Raw genomic sequence first — 20,940 nt, forward strand, 5'->3', positions numbered from 1 at the left:
GTCTGTCTAGACTCAGTGGTGATTCCGCCTCCTCCTTCCTCTGCTCCTTTCACTCCTACTTCTTTCTCCCCCACCTTGAAATTACTGCTGTCAATCTTCCCTTTTGCACAATCCCTTTTCCCTGTAAGGAGAAAAAGCAGCATATCGTGGTGGCAGCAAACAACTCCTTACAATGTAGTGCTGGTATGCGGTGGGCAAGGAGCGTGGGCAGAGGATGAAAAGCCTTTGGAAGCATGTAGGCTGACTTTGTTTTGGTCTTCTGCACACATAGCCTACCTCCCATGAGCAGGCGAACAGCAGATTTTCCACTTGGATAACTAAATGTTCATGAGATGCTTGCAGAGCCGCCTTCCATCCATTATTAAACACAACCCTGTGATTAATTTATGTCAAGGATTCTCAGAGCACATCATAAGAAGCCTCCGTAAGTCAATGAGAACACGGGTTGGGCCTCCACAGGTTTAACAAAGACAGGTGGCTCATCTGCCAGATCACTTTAAAAGGATTTGCCTGCTGTTCCCTGAGAGAAGGTGCCAGGAAAAGAAAAGAAAAGAATGGTCCCTGAGCCGTCAGGCTTATCTTATCAATGACAGAGCCACTTCTTTCAACCTGGGACTTGCCTCATTCACAGGCAAAATGGGGAGGTTCAGTTTGAAGGGCCAATGGAATTTTAGTGGCTGTTGCATACAAAGATTACAAATGGAGACTGATAAAACTAATGCCATGCCCCACGAGTGTTCAAACCCCTGGTGACCACACCGCAGCAGTTCTTCCTTACTCTTCCCTTTCAGACACTGCTAAAAAGACGACAGAGATTTCTTCAGACACTGTTAAAATATATTCAGTCAGAAACCTTCTCCCTGTATAAAGAAACTGATAAATAACATCATCTGATACTGTGTGTTAAGGACTGATGCTGCAGATTTTGTAGTGAATTTAAAATACTAGTATTATTGAAATGAACTACGGTTTGTTTGAGTGCAGTGAATCCATCCTAGAGTTGGTTTCTTGTAATGGTGCTTTTAATTTGCATTTCTGTTCTAGTCTTGTGAGCTGCTTTGAACATATTAATGTGGAAAAGTGACAATAATAATACAGATAAATAACCACCAAGCTTTTTCTCTCTCTTAAAATTAAAATCATACACGCAATTATTTCCTTATTTCCATTTTTATTTCAATAACTCAGCATTGCATGATTGTGCTTTATATTATTTAATTTAAATGAAACACAGACAATCACCGACACAGGATGGCATCTCCATGCTGCTAAAGCCAAAAGTACCAGCAAGACAGTGGTTCTTTCTTTGATAAATTTATATTAATAGGCAGGTGCCCTGGAATTTTGGTACCCCAAGTAGTTGCCTAGCTTATCTTTAGAGTAGTGCTGGCTCTGGGTCCAGCCAGTTATTTCATTGCCCTGACTTGATCCTGACAAACTGAAGGGAAGTTGTGGCCAAAACAGTAACTTCTAAAGATTTGATTTCAGCATGAGCTGAAAGAAGTTAATTGGAAGAAGGCTTCCATTTAGAAGCTGAGCAGAACGGGAAAAAGAGACTCTGGTCTGCCTAGAAATGTTTAATTTGACTTACTGCACTCTGCTCTTGTCCCCCAGGTATGACATCATGAACCTACAGCACATAGAAGCTAACCATTATGATTATGTTTATATTGGGACCTGGCATGAAGGGGTGTTGAATATTGATGACAATAGGATTCAGATGAACAAAAGTGGAATGGTCCGGTCGGTGTGTAGTGACCCCTGTTTGAAGGGTCAAATTAAGGTATGTTGCCAGTGCTTGCTCATCTGAGGTATCTCTATTGTGCGGCGGGTGGGGGAGTTACTGTTAAGATCAGTGGTGTCCAAACTTTTTTCAAGGAGGGCCAGATTTGATGAAGTGAAGGGCCGTAGGGGCCGACAAAAAGGGGCCTTTTTTAAGGATTTTACCCCAGGAAATAAACTGCCACAGGGGCCATATTAAACCAACCTGCGGGACATGCCTGGTTAAGATAAATCGTAGCCATCCCTTGAGACAGAGTGCCATCCATAAATAAATAAATAAATAAATAAATAAATAAATAAATAAATAAGATTCACATAACATTTCAGTAAATCTACATATCTTTGCAAAAATTTGTTCTGCTTCCAGGAACCATGTGAACAGCATTATTATTATTATTATTATTATTAGCCTCTCCTTTGTTGGAGGTTTTAAAGCAGAGGTTGGATGGCGATCTGTCATGGATGCTTTAGCTGAGATTCTTGCATTGCAGAGGGTTGGACTAGATGACTCTCAGAGTCCCTTCCTACTTACCATTCTATCCCCTCCCCACCCTCCCATGGTGACCCAGCCCTCCTGAGCATATCATTGGAGGGTGTGAGGGTCTGAAGCGAGAGTGATAAGAAGTCATCTCCCGCTTCCACTCTTGGAAGGAGAGGCTGGATCCAAGTTTCAGCTTGTTTCCTAGGTATCATCCTGCCACTGTGACACTAATTCCTTTCACTAGCATTCTCTCTTTAAACTTCTAACAAATGCTTTTCCCTTTGGATACATGAAAAACCTATTGATCTTGCACATGAAACCTGGCTTTAGTTTGTATAATTAGAACTTTGGTTTCTTCCTCAATTGACTTTCCTTAATGGGGCAGACCGCATTATGTGTACAATATGCGATGTAAACGTCACTGAACCAAATCAATACCCAGCATAATAGGAAGTTGTAAAATGTGACAGCAGATCCCTTGGGTGGGATCTGTGTTCCCACCTCACAAGCAGTTTTGAACGGCATGCAAAATACCTACCTACCAACTCAGTTTGTATCTCATGCAGTTTGTATCACATGAAATTCACCATCCACCATGCTCATGTGGCATAAAAGGAGGTATTAATGAGAATATATTTCATGTATAAAGTTAGCTTGCAGGAGCAAACGTTCCTTTAAAAGGGGACTGGGAATAAATTTTTAAAAACCCTTCAGTGTTAAAGGTTAGTGGAGTCCAAAAAGATCTAAAGAGCCACAGGTTCTCCATCACTAATTTAGTTCAGTATTTATATGAAGAGTTGTTTTTAGACAAAGGTATCTACTTCTTCCCTGCTGCAACCAAGGATTCTTTTATATAGAGATGTCAAGGACTGACATTGGGAACACCTGCATGCAAACCATGTGATCCTATGCACTAAATCTGTATCCATTGTAGTTTCCGGGTTTATTTGTTTGCTAGCTTGTGGAGTGGGAGACGAGAAAGAGTGTTGGAAAGTACAAATGAGAATTTGTTGGTTTTTTTTAAATAATATTTATTAACAGTTTAAAGGGTATAAAAGAGAGAAGAGGAAAAAAATAATTCAACAAAACAATACAATACAATACAAAAACAAAAACACTACATAACACTGACATTAAAAACATTAAATTAACAAAATACAACAAATACAATTTAAAACACATCCATTATTTCAGTATCTTATCTTTCATTCACTTATTTCCACGACTTCCTCACACCTCCCTTTTTGTATTCCACTTCAATTAACTGTTTCAGCAAATCCTTTCCATCTTCCTCAGTTTTCTGTCCTGTAATTTATCTTAACTTATTATAACCTTATTTTTTTCCCTTTGATACATTGAAAATCCATTTATACTTAATTCCTTATAACCTTTCTGCTAAAGCCATATAACTTCATTCCATCATTTTTCTAGCATTCATTAATTTTACAGTATTTCTGTAAATAATCTTTGAATTTTTTCCAATCTTCTTCCACCGACTCTTCTCCCTGGTCTCGGATTCTGCCAGTCATTTCCGCCAGTTCCATATAGTCCATCAACTTCATCTGCCATTCTTCCCGGGTGGGTAAATCTTGTGTCTTCCAATACTCCGCGATAAGTATTCTTGCTGCTGTTGTTGCATACATAAAAAAAATTCTGTCCTTCTTTGGCACCAATTGGCCGACGATGCCCAGGAGAAAGGCCTCTTATTTCTTCAGGAAGGTATATTTAAATACCTTTTTCATTTCATTATAAATCATCTCCCATCTTAATCCTTGGGCATGTCCACCAAAGGTGAAAGAATGTACCTTTGGTCTCATTACATTTCCAGCATTTATTGTCAGGCAAATTATAAATTTTTGCAAGCTTGACTGGTGTCATGTACCACCTGTAAATCATTTTCATTAAATTCTCTCTTAGAGCATTACATGCCGTAAATTTCATACCTGTGGTCTATAACAGTTCCCAGTCAGCCATCATAATGTTATGTCCAACATCTTGTGCCCATTTAATCATAGCAGATTTTACCATTTCATCCTGAGTGTTCCATTTCAACAGCAAGTTATACATTCTTGACAAGTTCTTAATTTTGGGATCTAACAATTCTGTTTCCAATTTTGATTTTTCCACCTGGAAACCAACTTTTTTGTCCGAATTATATGCCTCCATTATTTGGTAATAATGAAGCCAATCTCGCACTCTGTTTTTCAATTTCTCAAAACTCTGTAGTTTTATTCTGTCTCCATCTTGTTCTAAAATTTCCCAATAATTTGGCCTCCATATTGAGTTTTTTCTGAGCCTTCACTTCCATTGGAGACAACCATCTTGGGGATTTATTTTCTAACAAATCCTTATATCTTATCCAAACATCAAACAGTGCTTTTCTAACAATATGATTTTTAAACGCTTTATATGCTTTTACCTTATCATACCACAAGTATGCATGCCAACCAAATACATTGTTGAAACCTTCTAAATCCAACACATCAGTGTTTTCAAGAAGCAGCCATTCTCTCAGCCAGCAAAAAGCGGCTGATTCACAGTAAAGTTTAAGGTCTGGCAGGGCAAATCCACCTCTTTCTTTAGCATCAGTTAATATCTTAAATTTTATTCGAGGCTTCTTGCCCTGCCAGACAAATCTAGAAATATCTCTCTGCCACTTCTTGAAACAATCCATCTTGTCCAGAATTTGCAATGTTTGAAACAAAAACAACATCCTTGGCAATACATTCATTTTTATCGCAGCAATTCAGCCTAGCAGTGATAACTTCAAATTTGACCAAATTTCTAAGTCCTTTTTCACTTCAGTCCAACATTTTTCATAGTTATCCTTAAATAAGTTCACATTCTTAGCAGTCATGTTAACCCCTAAATATTTCACTTTCTTAACCAATGTTAATCCTGTCTCCTCCTGAAACTTTTCTTTCTCATTCACAGTTAGATTTTTCTCTAAAACCTTGGTCTTCATCTTGTTCAACTTAAAACCTGCAACCTGTCCAAATTCTTGAATCAGTTCCAATACCCTTTTAGTACTAGATTCTGGCTCCTGTAAAGTCAATACTAGATCATCTGCAAAAGCTTTCAGTTTATACTGCTTAGCTCCCACTTGTATGCCTTTAACCAATTGGTCCCTTCTAATCATGTTTAACAGAACCTCCAGGACCGAAATAAAAAGCAATGGAGAAATTGGGCAGCCTTGTCGTGTTCCTTTCTCAATCCTAAACTCTTCTGTCACTACATTGTTCACAATTAGTTTTGCCTTTTGTTCTGAGTAAATTGCACCTATACCATTTTCAAAACCTTGGCCTACCCCCATCCCCTGTAAATTCTTCTTCATAAAATTCCAAGAAATATTATCAAAGGCTTTCTCCGCGTCCACAAATATCAGAACTGCTTTAGTATTAATATTCACTTGTAATTTTTCTAGGATATTAATTATGTTCCTCGTATTATCAGACAAATGAGAATTTGTACTTGTAAAAAATTAATTTAGACCACGCAAGTTGAGACATGAATACAAGTTGAAAGATTCGGTTATCACTATTTCCCAAGGCTGTGTTTCACTGCACTACACATTATATTACTGTAGTGAAATCGAGATGCCATTTAATATATTTTTAAATAACGTTTTCCATTGTTTTGGGGGGGTTTATTGCAGGTTATAAGGAAGGGAGAAGTGAGCTGCTGCTGGATCTGCACAGCTTGTAAGGAAAATGAGTTTGTGCAGGATGAGTTCACATGCAAAGCTTGTGACCTGGGATGGTGGCCCAACACAGAACTGACAGGTATTGCAACTGAGAGGGAGAGTGTGCTTAAATACAAAGGGGAAATGCCGTGTGTGTGTGTGTGAGAGAGAGGGGGGGGGCAGGCCATTGAGCTACGTATTGTTGACACTAACTGGGAATTGCTCTCCAGCGTTTCAGGGAGTGATGCTCCATTCCTGGAGATGTCAGGAATTGAAATCTTGTGGCTGGTGCACGCCTCTGTTATATACTGAGATCTTCCTCAGAGGCCCTTCTCTGGGTGCCCATGCCATCTATTTAAGGTGGGGATCAATGGAGAAGAGAACTGTGGCACCTCACTCATGTAACCTTTTTTCTTAGAAGCTCATCTAGTGCCTTTGATCTGCCAGGCACAGAACTTTTTATTTTCTCACGTATTACTTCCATGTATTTATCCCCTGCTATTATTGTTTCCAGCCTGGCCTTTTTCTTTTTGGTGTGCGTGTGTGTGTGTGTGTTTATCAGGTATTGTAAACCACTCTGAAAATGTTGAATTAAAGAGTGGCAAATAAATAAATCAAGGGTCTTTGGGTATTTTTTTTTTCTTAAAGATGGCCTTCAAGTCATTAACTCAAGCTTGTTCCAAATGCTTGGAAATGTTGTATATTTTAAAGAATCTAAAACAGCAGGTATATTTACAATAGTTTATCACCACATGTCTTATTATGCTTGACTATAGCAGCACTGAGTCTGCTGGAACATTGTGAGGGAGTTAAATTGTGTGCAACAAATAATTATTTAAAACATCCAACCCATACATTTCTTGGAAACGTCTGTGCCTTTTTCCTGTGCACAGCAGGCACATAAAATGCAAGCATATACAGACATTACTGTATATTCCCATGCCTACACTTTCAAAACAATAACTTTTAGTTAATCAAATATGTTAGCACGTGACATTGGTCAGTTAGCATAAACATGCTAAGAAAATTAAAATGTAGCTACTTTTAAAATGATATAAAATACAAATAGATGTAGTTTTCTGGCTCTACAGGTCACACCACCAAGCCATGCTCGCAAATGATCATGCTGCTGGATTATGCCAGAAAGAATAAGAACTGGTATACAGTTTATTAAAAGTGTGTGGTTATATTTAAAAGAAAAGCAATGACTATAATTAATCCTTCTATTATCCAGCTTTGCTTAATAGCAAAAATATTCCAAGTTCTTTCTTTTCTTCCTTCTTTCCTTCTCTCTAATTTAGTTTTTGCATAGAGTAAAAGAATTCTACCCTTCCAATACTGGGATGGAGGTATAGAGATAAACTATAATGATTTGTAAGTCATTATTGTGTATGTAAGCCACCGCAGAAATGTTAGAGTTATTGGGTATAGACTTTAAAAATTAAATTACACTTGATAAATAAATATCTGTTAATTCAAAGTTTCTCTTTGGAAAAAATGCTTTTTCTCTAGCTACACATTTAAACTTATCTGTCTTTCTTTTCTGTATCCTTTAGGCTGCGAACCCATCCCTGTAAAATATCTGCAGTGGAGTGACATTGAGTCCATTGTGGCTGTGGCCTTCTCTTGCCTGGGTATCTTGGTCACCCTGTTTGTTACGCTTATCTTTGCCCTCTATAGGGACACCCCTGTTGTCAAATCCTCCAGTCGGGAGCTTTGCTACATTATACTTGCCGGGATCTTCCTTGGCTACATCTGCCCCTTTACCCTGATTGCTAAGCCCACTGTCACCTCATGCTACCTCCAGCGCCTCCTCGTGGGGCTTTCCTCTGCCATGTGCTACTCTGCCCTTGTAACCAAAACCAATCGCATTGCACGCATCCTAGCGGGGAGCAAGAAAAAAATTTGCACCCGCAAACCACGCTTCATGAGTGCTTGGGCCCAAGTCCTCATTGCCTCCATCTTGATCAGTGTGCAGCTGACCTTGGTGATTACCCTGATCATCATGGAGCCCCCTTTCCCCATCCTTTCCTACCCTAGCATCAAGGAAGTCTTCCTGATCTGCAACACCAGCAACTTAGGTGTGGTGGCCCCAGTGGGCTACAACGGACTCCTTATCATGAGTTGCACTTACTATGCCTTCAAAACTCGCAACGTGCCCGCCAACTTCAACGAAGCCAAGTACATTGCCTTCACTATGTACACAACATGTATCATCTGGCTGGCCTTTGTACCTATATACTTTGGGAGCAATTACAAGATCATCACTACTTGCTTTGCGGTGAGCCTGAGTGTGACAGTAGCTCTGGGGTGCATGTTCACACCCAAGATGTATATCATCATTGCCAAGCCCGAGAGGAACGTCCGCAGTGCCTTCACCACTTCAGATGTGGTGCGTATGCATGTTGGGGATGGGAAGACACCTTGTAGGTCCAACACTTTCCTCAGCATATTCCGGCGGAAGAAGCCAAGTACTGGAAACCCAAAGTAAGTAACTTGACTTTGTGCATCTGTCAGTCTTTGTTTTTCACTTTCTTAGTCTTTTCCCGTTTTCAGGAACCTTCTTACTTTTTCAACAAGGTTTGTGATTCTGCTACAACTTCTTTACATGAGGAAACAAGGAAGGAAATGAGATCTGAACCCTGGAATAGTCTACAAGAATAACCTGTTCTTCCTCTCTGCTTCTCCTGTGCTACGTGTCAGGTGCAACAGGCCTACATGCTTTTCTGCCATTGACCCCCAATCCTGCCTTTAACCTATTCTGCTTTGGTACACAATGACATGCATACAAAATGGCGGTCACTTTTTAGCACTGTAAAGTAGCAACAAATCTTGGTAGCCATGTTTCTACATTTGTCCAAAAATATGTTTTAATGCTTATCGCAGTACTGCCACATATGGAGATGGCAGCCCCTGGCTGGTGAGCAATAATCCCTATTATACTTGTTGACTGGTTAAGACTGAGTTGAAAAAGCTAGCCTGTACATTCCCGTCTTGGAAGAAATATTTAGTCTGAATTACCACTATGTATTGATTTTCCCCAGCCTAGAGCTTAGGAGACAGCTGTTGCTTCAAGCAATGAAGCAGTTTAGACCGGAAGCTTAAATAGGAGCTGTCAGCCAACCCCTGATCTGAGCAGGTGCTTCCATGCACCTCCACTCCTCCCATGTAGCTTCGCATGCAGCTACCCAGGCATTTCATCAATGGCTATGAAGCTCTTGCTTGGTTAGCTGACTTTTCTGCTTCTGAGGCCCAGGGGGAGGTACGGAGATCTGAGAGCCAACCAGGAACCCAGGCAGGTGGTGTGGGGATCTCCCGTCCTGGGGCAGGGGTATCTGTGTCCATTTGCTTCCCAGTGGAGCTCTGCTGGATGGTTTTGCACCCCTGCTCCTCCTCTGAGGAGACCTCAGATTTGAGGTCTGGGCAGGGCAGAACTGCAGCAGTGCACTTTCAGTGTAGTCCCTTCAAGGCAGGTAAGTAAACTGGGAGGATTTCTAACTGCTATTCCAAATACAGGATTTTCAGCTCTCTTGCTTAGCATAATATAAACAGCCATGATGGAGTGGCTACTCTCACCCAAACCACCTTGCAAGGAGTCTGGGAAAGCTATTGAACTGTGCAGCACGTTTCTAGCAATCAGTCAAATTCAATTTAAACCAATGTAGACTTCAGCTGACTGAATATTTCCCTAAGAAATAGTAATTCTCAAATTGTTTATGGATCAGGTTTCAAGGCTTGGTAAGGAAATTACATCTTCTTGCTCTGTTATATGAGAGTGACAGAGCCTTACAAAAAGTTAACCTAAACGTTATTATTTTTTTACACTTCAAGATGAGGAATCCCAGTAATTCTTCTGTCTAGAGATATAATTACATACAACCCTTCCAAAGGAAATTAACAGTTAGATATTTATTGAGCTAGATAGAGAGTATGGGATGGAATGGAACGTCTAAATCTAGAAAGATTAAAGAGATTTCTCAACTGGAAAAAAAACCAGAAGTATACACTCACTTTTATAGTACAAGGTAGATTGTTTTGGAGAGTTTCATGAACATCATCAGACTATTGCTCTTGTATTATATGCATATTTGATTAAACTAATAGGATTTTAGCCAGTCTTATTTCAGTCTTGGACCTGTTGGCAACAGTTGTCTAGCTTAGAGTAATAGATAAAGATGAACTGGATCATCTTGATTAACTCTGTGGAAGTTTCAACTCTACTGGATGTCCTAGTCTGATGTCACCAAGGTTTCAAATTCTGGATGGTTCTGAACCAATTTTTTGGCCATCTGTTTCTTTCACAGAGTGCATGCCAAAGAGACAGAACATTCTAAACTGCAATATAGAGACAGGTACTATTTTCCTTGAATGTAATTCAACGTAATTTTCACAACTCTCAGTATCTTTTCTCTCTGTTGGGTAAAGATAATGGGTAATTGCTGTTGATGTTTCACAGTCAGTAACAGACTGGGTTCTAAGGATTCTCACCAAAGTGATTTTGTGCGCCTTGAATCACGAGCAACTTCAACCACTCTTTTTCTCCACTCTTAGCAACGATTTCAAATCAACTAATAACAGAACCTGGACTAACCCCTTCAAATGTAATTTTGAATGACAGGGAATGGAACTAAACTGGAGGAGCAATATTCGCCTTCTATATTGTTCATTCATAATTTAGACTTTGCACTCAGCCTTAAGTACATATTACAAGAAAACGTTTCTCTTCCTTTGGCCACTAAACAATCTGATGCATTTTGAAAAGCACTGAGCACATTCTTGAGATATTTTCCTTCTCTCTCTCCCGCTGGCTCTTCCCCACCCAGGAAGTATGTAATGACTGAAACAAACAAAAACAAACGGTCATTGTACCTTTACTGTGACCTGGAACTAAAAGCCAATTAGTTTGTTAATATGTCTTCTGTATTTTGTGTTTGTTCAGGGCACATGGATCATTAACACACCCAAAATAAAAGCAGCAATGTGACCTAAGTCTCCTAATAGGCTGTTGCTGCCAGCCTTAGCATTCACAAGGGCTTGCTTGCAAGGCAGGAATATGCTGCTGCAGCAGCAAATCTACTTTCAAGTGGGGGCACACAGCCATGCTATTATTATGCACCAACATAAACATGCTGATGGGCATCCCAGAAGATAACTTTGGCTTTAAAGCACTGCGTCAGCAGCCCAAGATAAGCTATATTTGCACTTCTTGAGAAGATAATCATAGAGTTGGGAGAACTCAATGATCATCTAAGGCAGAGAGGCTGGATTTGCCATGACTAAGCCATCTCTGACTGATGTTTACTCAGCTTGATGTAGGCAAGAAAGCCCACACAGCTTCCCCATCTATTTCCCTGGCCAGTAGCTCCCCATTAGCCTGACTATAAAATGTAATATTACCTTACTCAGAGTCGCAAAGTGATTTCATGCTCTTTATTCAGCTCATAGTGGTGAGGAGGAATGAATGAATGTCCCCTCAAAGTATCTGCTTTATATACATTATTTACACAATGGGCTGCACATGATTGGCTAATTCTGGAATTCTACTGTAAGCCAATCAGGTTGTGGATTCACTTATATCTGGAGCATGATTGGGTGGTTCCTGCCAACCAATCATACTGCTGCATTGTTCTAGGACCAATCAGACTGCTGCATTCTGAATCTTATTGTTCTAGGACCAATCAGACTGCTGCAATTTGGATCCTATTGTTCTAGGACCAATCGGACTACTGCAGTCTGGATCCTATTCAACTCAGTACATAACACCCCTACCCTCTAAGTTCCAGTCCTGCCTGGGAGGTCTCATTCATAGTCCTCGAGGTACGCCGGCGGCCTACGTGTGCGTTGCGGCCTGTGGTGTTCCCTGGTCCGGGGTTCAGGTTCTGGCTCGTGTTCCAAGGATGCTGGCTGTGATGGGCCTGTTTGGTCTGGCGCAACCGGCTCGCTCAGTCGTGGTTCTGGTTCCGGTGTCCTTTCGGCCTTGCGGGTCCTCTCTGTATTTACTAATTCTGCCTCTCCTGCTGGCCCCTCCTGCTCTATGGGCCTCACAGCCCCTCTGTTCCCTTGGGACTCCTCTGACCTTTCCTCCTCCTGGTTTTCTCCCAGGAATCGTCGCCGTATCTGGTCGCAGTGGTGGCGCCAGCATTGCCCCCCCATCCGTTAGCACCTCGTACAACACGGGGCCAGTGACTCTGGTGACTGTGGCGGGTATCCATGCTGGGCCTGCCCCAAAATTCTTTGCCTACACTGGGTCCTGGGCCTCGAAGGTCCGGGGGTTCCTGCCTTCCCACACCACTACCTCATCCTGAGCTCTATCAGGGTGAAGGCGGTCCAATCTGATTGCAAGGCGCCGACCCATTAGTAGTTCAGCGGGGCTCCGGCCAGTCGTTGAGCTGGGGGTGCTGTGCTGTGCTAGGAGGAATGTGGCAAGGCGGTAATACCAATCCCCTTGCGTCATGCGGCGAAGGGTGTCCTTGGTGGCCCGCACCATGCGTTCTGCTTGGCCATTGGTGGCAGGGTGGAATGGCGCCGAACGGATGTGGCGGATGGCGTTCTGCGCTGTGAAGGTTTGGAATTCCCCTGACGTAAATGCAGTCCCGTTGTCTGAGACGAGAGTGTCAGGGAGCCCGTGGGTTGCAAACAGCCTGCGTAGTACCCGGATGGCTGCGGATGTAGAAGTGGACGGTACCAGTGCGACTTCCAGCCATTTGGGTGTAGGAGTCCACCACTATGAAGAATGTTTTCCCCTGAAAGGGGCCAGCGAAGTCCACATGCAGGCGTGACCATGGTGCTCGGGCGGACTCCCAGGACTGGACTGGGGCCCTTGGGGGATCTGGGCGGGATTCTTGGCAGGCCTGGCAGTGTTTGACCCAGGCCTCTATCTCTCCGTCGATCCCCGGCCACCACACATATAACTCCTGGCCAGGGCCTTCATTCTTACTACCCCTGGGTGTGTCTCGTGTAGGGCTGTGAGGACCCTTTTGCGGAGGAGCTGGGGAACAACGACCCTGCTTCCCCATAACAGGCACCCCTTGTGGGCCGACAGTTCATGTTTGTGGGTTGTGTAGCCAGCGAATTCTGGCCCAGGGCTGCTGCTGGGCCATCCCCTCCACACCCAGTCCAGGACCCGGGAGATGACCCTATCTTTCTTGGAATGGTGTGCAACTTCTTGTGCCTGAATGGGGCGGTCGGGAAACAGCTCCAGGCTCATAACCTCTTGTGCAGGTGCTGGGTCGGGGCCTGTTTCTGGTAATGGTAGCCTGCTGAGGGCGTCCGCATGAATCAGTGCATACTGGTAGCTGGCAAGGAAAATTGACCACCTGAGGACGCAAGGAGACAGCACTTGGGGGGTCTGCTTTTCGGGGGCAAACAAGCCAAGCAACGGCTTGTGGTCAGTCACCATGGTGAAGGGCCGCCTGTACAAGAAATCATGGAATTTTTTTACTCCCTTCACGATTGCCAGCCCCTCCTTGTCTATTTGCGAGTAGTTCCGCTCGGTTGCGTTGAGTGTCTGGGAAAAGTATGCTACCGGTACCTCTCTTCCATCCGGGAGTTGGTGTCCCAGGACAGCGCCAATGCCATAGGGCGAGGCGTCGCATGCTAGCACCACCGGCAGCCTCTCGTCGAAGTATGCCAAGACCGAGTTTGAGACAAGCAAGTCCTTGACTGCCTGGAATGCAGCCTCCTGGCGCTGGCCCCACACCCAAGGGGCCCGCTTGTCCAGGAGTCTGTGTAGGGGCTCCGCTACTGCCGCCTTGTGGGGAAGGAAGGAATGGTAAAAGTTCAATAGTCCCAAGAAGGCCTGAAGTTCAGTCTTGCTCTTGGGTGCTGGGGCATCACAAATGGCCCGTACCTTGTCCCCAGTCGGGTGGACCCCTTCTGCGTCCACCATAAATCCCAGAAAGTCCACCTGAGGCACTCCTAGTAGACATTTTTCCCGCTTCACCTTGAGACCCGCCGTCTGGAAACGGTGCAGAACGGTGCGGAGGCGGTCCTCAAACTCCTCGGGTGTGGGCTCGGCAATCAACACATCATCGAAGAAGGGGGTGATGCCAGGAATCCCTTTAAGGAGAGAGTCCATTAGATTCTGGAATATGCCTGGTGCCACACTGACACCGAATTGCAGCCGCTTTACCCTGTACGCTCCTCTGTGCATCACAATCGTCTGTGCCTCTGCTGTGGCCTCATCTACTGGCAGCTGTTGATATGCTTGGGCCAAGTCCAGCTTGCCAAAAAAAATTGACCCAGCCAGGGTGGCAAGGACATGGCTGACCACTGGCACTGGGTATGCATGGGCCGTGAGGGCCTTGTTTATGGTACATTTGTAGTCTGCGCAGATGCGGACCGAACCATTAGGCTTGACGGGTGTGACGATTGGGGTTTCCCAGGGGGCATTAGGCACCAGCTCCAGCACTCCTTGCTCCACGAGCCGGTCCAATTCCTCGTCTATACGGGGTTTCAGGGCGAACGGGACCCGGCGGGCCTTGAGCCTGACCGGTCGTACTGTGGGGTCAAGCTATAGAGCAATAGGGGGGCCCGTATACTGTCCCAATTTCCCATCGAAAACCCCTGGAAATTCCTTGCATATGGCGTCCACGTCTACTTGTAAGGTAGTGTGGTTCACCCTGGTGATGGCTAGCCCCAGTGGCCCAAACCATGCCAATCCCAGTAAGCTAATGTAGGGGCCCTTGACCACAAGCAAGTCCAGTTGCCGCGTCCGCCCTCGGTATTGCACCCTGAAGGTCCCCACCCCCATTGTGGGGACCTTACGTTTCTGGAAGTCCCGGAGGGTGAATGGGGCCGGCCTGAGTTTGGGACCCCCAGTAGGAAACAGTTTCCTTAAGGTCCTTGCCGAGATTATAGATAGAGTTGAACCCGTGTCAAGCTCCATGCGGCATGGGGCCCCCTCTATCTGTACCTCTACATAAATTTTCTCTACGTTGGGGTGGGGCAACTGGTATACCTGGAAGTCCGTGAGCTCCGTCAAGTTGCCTTGGTGCGTTGGGCCCCGGGACCTGGGGCTCTTGGATTGGTCATCTGATGCCTGGCGTCGGGTGGGCCAAGCTCAACACACCCGGGCGATATGTCCCGATTTTCTGCACTGCCTGCACTCTGCGTTGCGGAAACGGCAGGTCCTCCTCTCGTGACTTTCCCCGCAGCTTGTGCAGTTCCCTCCTTCTCATCGAGGCAGCTGTGGTATGTGGGCTGCTTGAGTGCGCTGCTGTACTCGGTGCACCTCCTCCCTGTCAGATCCTGAGTCGTCGGTGAGGTCTTCGTGGTGGACCCTCGGTTGGGACGGCAGGCTCGGCCGTGCCTCTTGCGTCGACCTCTTGGCAGCTTCCGTTGCCAGGGCCTCCTCCAGAGCGACCTGGAACATTAGGTCCTTCTTAGCGTAGAGGCGTCGTTGCAGCTTCTCATCCTTCAGGCCACCAACGAGGTGGTCCCAAAGCATGTTCTCCAGCTCTGAGCAGTTGCAGAACCGGGCGGCTTGGTGGAGAGAGGTCACAAACCCAGTTATGGTTTCCCCAGGAACTTGCCGCTTTGCGTAGAAGGCATTTCGACGAGCCACCACTGAGGGCTGCAGCGAAAAATGCCCCTTCAGCTGTTCCATTATTGTTTTGTATGGAACAGTAGCGACGTCTTCAGGTGCAAGGAGAGCCCAGGCAATTTCAAACGTCTCCTCTCCGCAGATGCTGAAGAATATCGCCCTCTTCTTGGCGTCTTCTTCATCGGTGACCCCTTTGGCTTCTAGGAGGAAGGTGAAACGGGAGGCATACACTTCCCAGTCTCCAGATGCTGGGTTGAACGGCGAGAAGGTGCTGTCGGTTGCCATTCTGAGTTCCTTGTGTCCCGGAGCTGAAGCTTGGATACACGGTGCGAGGCAGCGGTGCGGCAGGTGGCGGTGCTGCGGTGCTGTGTGTGGCAGTCAGCTCAGCGGGATCCCACCTTCGTCGTCAGTGAAATATACTCAGAGTCACAAAGTGATTTCATGCTCTTTATTCAGCTCATAGTGGTGAGGAGGAATGAATGAATGTCCCCTCAAAGTATCTGCTTTATATACATTGTTTACACAATGGGCTGCACATGATTGGATAATTCTGGAATTCTACTGTAAGCCAATCAGGTTGTGGATTCACTTATATCTGGGGCATGATTGGGTGGTTCCTGCCAACCAATCATACTGCTGCATTGTTCTAGGACCAATCAGACTGCTGCATTCTGAATCCTATTGTTCTAGGACCAATCAGACTGCTGCAATTTGGATCCTATTGTTCTAGGACCAATCAGACTGCTGCAGTTTGGATCCTATTCAACTCAGTACATAACACTTTTCGTCATGTAAATCTGCTACCTCTTTTTAGGAAAAGGCACTCAGCCAGTTGCTGATTCCTAATGGAACAAACAAGGGAAACGGTTGCTATTCTGGGAGGATATCTGGGAAGATAAATACAGAAAGAGAAGACTCAATGTCCTGAGGATACATTGCAAATATATGACCGTAATAGTGGAAGTATGAGTTGATTCTCTACTTTTAAAATTTTATTTTACCTTTCTAACCTTTGTAATAGATACAGAAATGTGTATAGATAACTGGTTTCTAATTCCTGTGTCAAAGAATATTTATCAATAGATCTAGGGCATTAACCTCCTTTATTCCGGGTCTCATAAGTTCTGGCTAAAGACAGTTTCTTGGGAGCATGACAGAGAGCAGGGTTGCTGCCATCAGCCTTCAATGGACTGCTTCGTTTTCCCAGGCTAAAGGCATGTTGCAAAGCATCTAGACACTTTTTAAACTGTTAACAACAGTTTAACAGTAGTCCTAGAAATGTTAGATCAAGTGAGATACTTTTATTGGTGAAGCACTGAGAGACAGACTTCAGTCAAAGGAGCAATTCAAAATCAGAAAATAAAACAATACAACTTGAGATGAAGGTCAAGTGCTGGTGTTAAACAGAACTCAAAATGGATTAATTCAGTGCAAACAGCTGTCCTTATTTGCTCTGTAGACACTGAATTCCTTTAAATTGTTGCTCATCTTCATTTTTCTTGAATGCTCACCTGTCCAAAGCCTGATTTTGATTGTAAGTGAAAAAGCTACTGGAAGGTCATTCTTAACTCACTTACTTGGAAGTTAAGTTCCACTGAAATAAATAGGGCTTATTTCCAAGCGATGATGTTTAAGGACATGTTATGAATTCCTGGGGAAAGGGGCTGGACTGTTGTTTATAAACAACTAAATTAACAACCCTGGGAAACAGAGAAATAATATGAAACAACGTTAATCAAGAAAGGAAAATAAGGACAGGAAGGAAGGCAGGATATGCGGAGGGGCAAAAAGAGAAGAGATTCATTCATGCATTACATAGAGGGTGTGAAATGGGTTATCCTCAGCTATGAAAAAGCATTTTTTCTAGCTTAATCTTTCAACATGTGACTCTGCCTAATAAATTCACTTAAAACTCTCCAGATTCTGCACTTAATAAAAATAATTCCATAAAGAATTTGTAGTTTAGTATTCTGAAAGATAGGCTATTTATTATTAAGTGATTTGGCCAACACCGTATGCTGGAAAGCCAGGGTGATAACTCACGCTTTAAATGCCCAACTCAGCTATTAAACCCAGAGTTCACCCTACCTCTTTCTGTAACTCTGTTCATGAAAATATATTTACCACAAATCATTCACCGTCCCATTTTGGCACAGACTAAAGCAAAGAGTCTAGAGTGAATACAATGTAATCAAATACCTCATTACTCACTGCTGTAGGATAAACACTTCTACAATGTAAGATGCCTATGAAGGAAGGAAATTCAAAGGTATCTCTTTACCGAGAATCCATAAATGTCTTCAGAAATCCTGTGGGATGGAAACATTTACTCCTCAGAAGCTTTGGAATGGGTCAGAGGGCCCCATATGTTAATAACCAGATGTTGTACTTTGCTTTGGGATTGATTTTAATGAAGAGTGGGCTATAAATCAGATAGATAGATGATGATGATGATGATGATGATGATGATGATAGATAGATAGATAGATGATAGATAGATAGATAGATAGATAGATGATAGATAGATAGATAGATAGATAGATAGATGATAGATAGATAGATAGATAGATAGATAGATAGATGATAGATGATGATGATAGATAGATAGATAGATAGATAGATAGATAGATAGATGATAGGCAGGCAGGCAGGCAGGCAGGCAGGCAGACAGACAGCTGCTGTGGTCACCCCTGGGCCAGCACATCATCCCTGTCTTGTGGGTGAAAATGTGCCTTGGCTCTTACCATCTTTGCAGATGCCTCTTAATTTTTCTCATAGAAATGTCTCCATCAAAGGAAGTCTGTCTCCCACTGGAGCACTATGACAAGCCCTCAGAAGAATGCAAACTTGATCAGGGGTGCAGCTGAAAACATGTACATCAGCTCCATATCTAATGTCCCTCTGTCTTTTCAGTAGAGAAGACTGCCATGCCTCCAATTTTGATCTCTGTAATTGCTAACGCTCATGCTCAGTGCATTTTTCAGCTATTTGTTATTTATTATTTCTTTGTGAAATGTATAATGCCCTCCAGCAGGTGACCCCAGGGCAGAAAATACATGGGTTCATTAAAACACAGCACAGTAAAAAGGAAGATGTAGAAGATAGAGGAGAATAATACACATAGCCATGTGGTACCCAATTTAGAACGGCTTATATCAGTGCTTCCCAACGGTGTGCTCTGACCCACTTGAAAAATAAGGCACCATGTAACAGCAGTGGCGTAGTGTGGGGGAGGCAGGGGGGCCTTGGCCCCTGGCACAAATTTCTGAGGAGGCACAACCAGGCACCCCCACAACAGATTCCCTCATCGAGGCCGGAGCTGCGAGGAGGCAAGCTGCTCCGGGGTCGGGCCTTTGGGGCTGGGGCTGCAGCGGTGCCTCCTTCTTCTTGTGGCCAACAAAGGGGTGCCCATGTGCACCTCACCCCTGAGCCAGCCAAGAAGGGGGGAGGGGGAGGGCACCAGCACCCACTGAGGACAAGGGGAGGAAGAGAAAGGTGGGAAAGCACTGTTGGAGCCACATGCGTTGCCCAGAGCACCACACTGCAAGGACAGGAGGGCAAGGGAACACAAGGGCATTCCTAGTTCCAGGTTGGGACTTGTTTGCAAGGAGAGACTCCCTTGATTAGATACTGGCCAGTGAAGGGCTTGAACGCTGCCCAGTCCACCAGGTGGGCACAATAATTGCCGCACCCCGGGCACTGGCAACCCACACTACGCCCCTGTGTAACAGTCACTCTGACAGAATAGGGATTGTGATGGAATTTCCTGATACAACATGGGTTAGTTACAGTTGATAGGTGAGGAACTTTGTCAAAATATTTTTTGAGAGTCAAAGCAGAGATCACCATTCTCTACCTGATCAGCCCCATCCACATATTTGCTAACACTTCCAGAGAACTCTAAAAGGAAAGTCATGCTGATTCTTCTTCAGCAAGACTTGTTCTTCTACATGCTTGGTAATTCTATACAGTGGTACCTCGGGTTAAGAACTTAATTCGTTCTGGAGGTCCATTCTTAAGCTGAAACTGTTCTTAACCTGAGGTACCACTTTAGCTAATGGGGCCTTCTGCTCCCGCTGCGCTGCCACCATGCGATTTCTGTTCACATCCTGAAGCAAAGTTTTTAACCTGAGGTACTATTTCTGGGTTAGCAGAGTCTGTAACCTGAAGCGTCTGTAACCTGAAGCGTCTGTAACCCGAGGTACCACTGTATTGAGTAATGCTTTCCATAAATTTACCAAGAACAGAACTGATTTCCTGGATTCCCAGATCTCTCAATAAAAATTGGTGTTGCATTGCTCTGTGAGGCACTTACATTTGTATCATAGGCAGACAGAGGACGGGTTTGTTCCCAAACCCCCAAACTTTAGAACAAAATCATGTTTTATTCTCTACTGTTTGTTATTCAGATTTTACCAATTATTCTGACTTCGGTAAATGCACCTTTTCCCAAATACTGCAGGCAGGCGTGCAGCTAACACAAAACAATAATTAAAGATTTCAGTGCCAAGCATCTACCCCAGACAGTCATACATTTGCCAACATTGCTGGCTCAACTTCAGTCCTTTTGTAGGACACACAGGACTGTGACAAATAATGGCTGTTTTCCAGGTCTTCCTTTTGTGTGAGATGAATTTCAAGTAGGAAGTTCAACAAGCTTAGATGCGTTTTATATTGTCAGCTTATAGATTTAAGAGAATATTTAAAGCACCCATGAGATGCAGGGCAACAATTTTTTAAAGGAATTGTCACAGTTAAAATGGGTTGGGGGGGTAAATACAATGGAAACTAATGCAGCCAACGAGATCTGAATTAACATTTAAACCTTGATTGCACGAAAACCGAAGGCCTGCTCAATCGATTCAGTCTCTCTATTTATACTTTGCCTCATCTCATTTGCATTTAATTTCATAGCGTAGGCTGCTGTGGCCCTGTCCAATGCAAATGAATAGGGACACATACTCAGGTTATTCCATATTACTTTATGTAGCCACATTGCCAGGTATAGATTTCTGAGTCAGATTGGGATGGATTGAGCATGGGAACATCCTAAGAACATAGGAAGTTGCCTTATACCATGTCAGACCATTGCCCCATTTATCTCATTACTGTTGAAACAGACTGGCAGTAGCTCTCCAGGTTTTCAGACAGGGGACATTCCCAGCCCTACTAGACCCTGTCATGTTATCATAAACATGTGAACAAAGAGGTGAGTAGGTACTGGCAGCATAGTGGAGCAAGAAATGAGAACCTAAAAATCTATCTGGGCAAGACACACTTATGGGAGGGATTTGACTTTTCCTGTCTATGACAGAGGGAGATAGATTGGATGAAAATGCCCCCATCTCCATCGGAGGAATGTTGGAGAGTATGGGTTTCTAAACCTCCTGCATCTCTCCATCCTTGCTGGCCAGAGGTATTGTCACAGTTCAAGCACACATTCCAGCCAGG

The 20,940-nt window shown here is 44.0% G+C and overlaps 1 protein-coding gene across 3 annotated transcripts in view; it reads left to right on the forward strand.

Moving 5' to 3' along the window:
* The window catches only part of GRM1 (glutamate metabotropic receptor 1), a 168,953-nt gene that overhangs the window by 129,883 nt on the left and 18,130 nt on the right, over positions 1-20,940 (forward strand). For all 3 annotated transcript variants that reach the window (XM_053382111.1, XM_053382113.1, XM_053382112.1), the window contains exons 6-8: positions 1,615-1,783; positions 5,919-6,045; positions 7,502-8,432. In XM_053382111.1, coding sequence (XP_053238086.1) covers positions 1,615-1,783; positions 5,919-6,045; positions 7,502-8,432 — 1,227 coding nt within the window. The remainder of the gene's footprint in view (positions 1-1,614; positions 1,784-5,918; positions 6,046-7,501; positions 8,433-20,940) is intronic.

Source organism: Podarcis raffonei, chromosome 3 (assembly GCF_027172205.1).
Source record: "Podarcis raffonei isolate rPodRaf1 chromosome 3, rPodRaf1.pri, whole genome shotgun sequence".
Classification (NCBI taxonomy): Eukaryota; Metazoa; Chordata; class Lepidosauria; order Squamata; family Lacertidae; genus Podarcis; species Podarcis raffonei.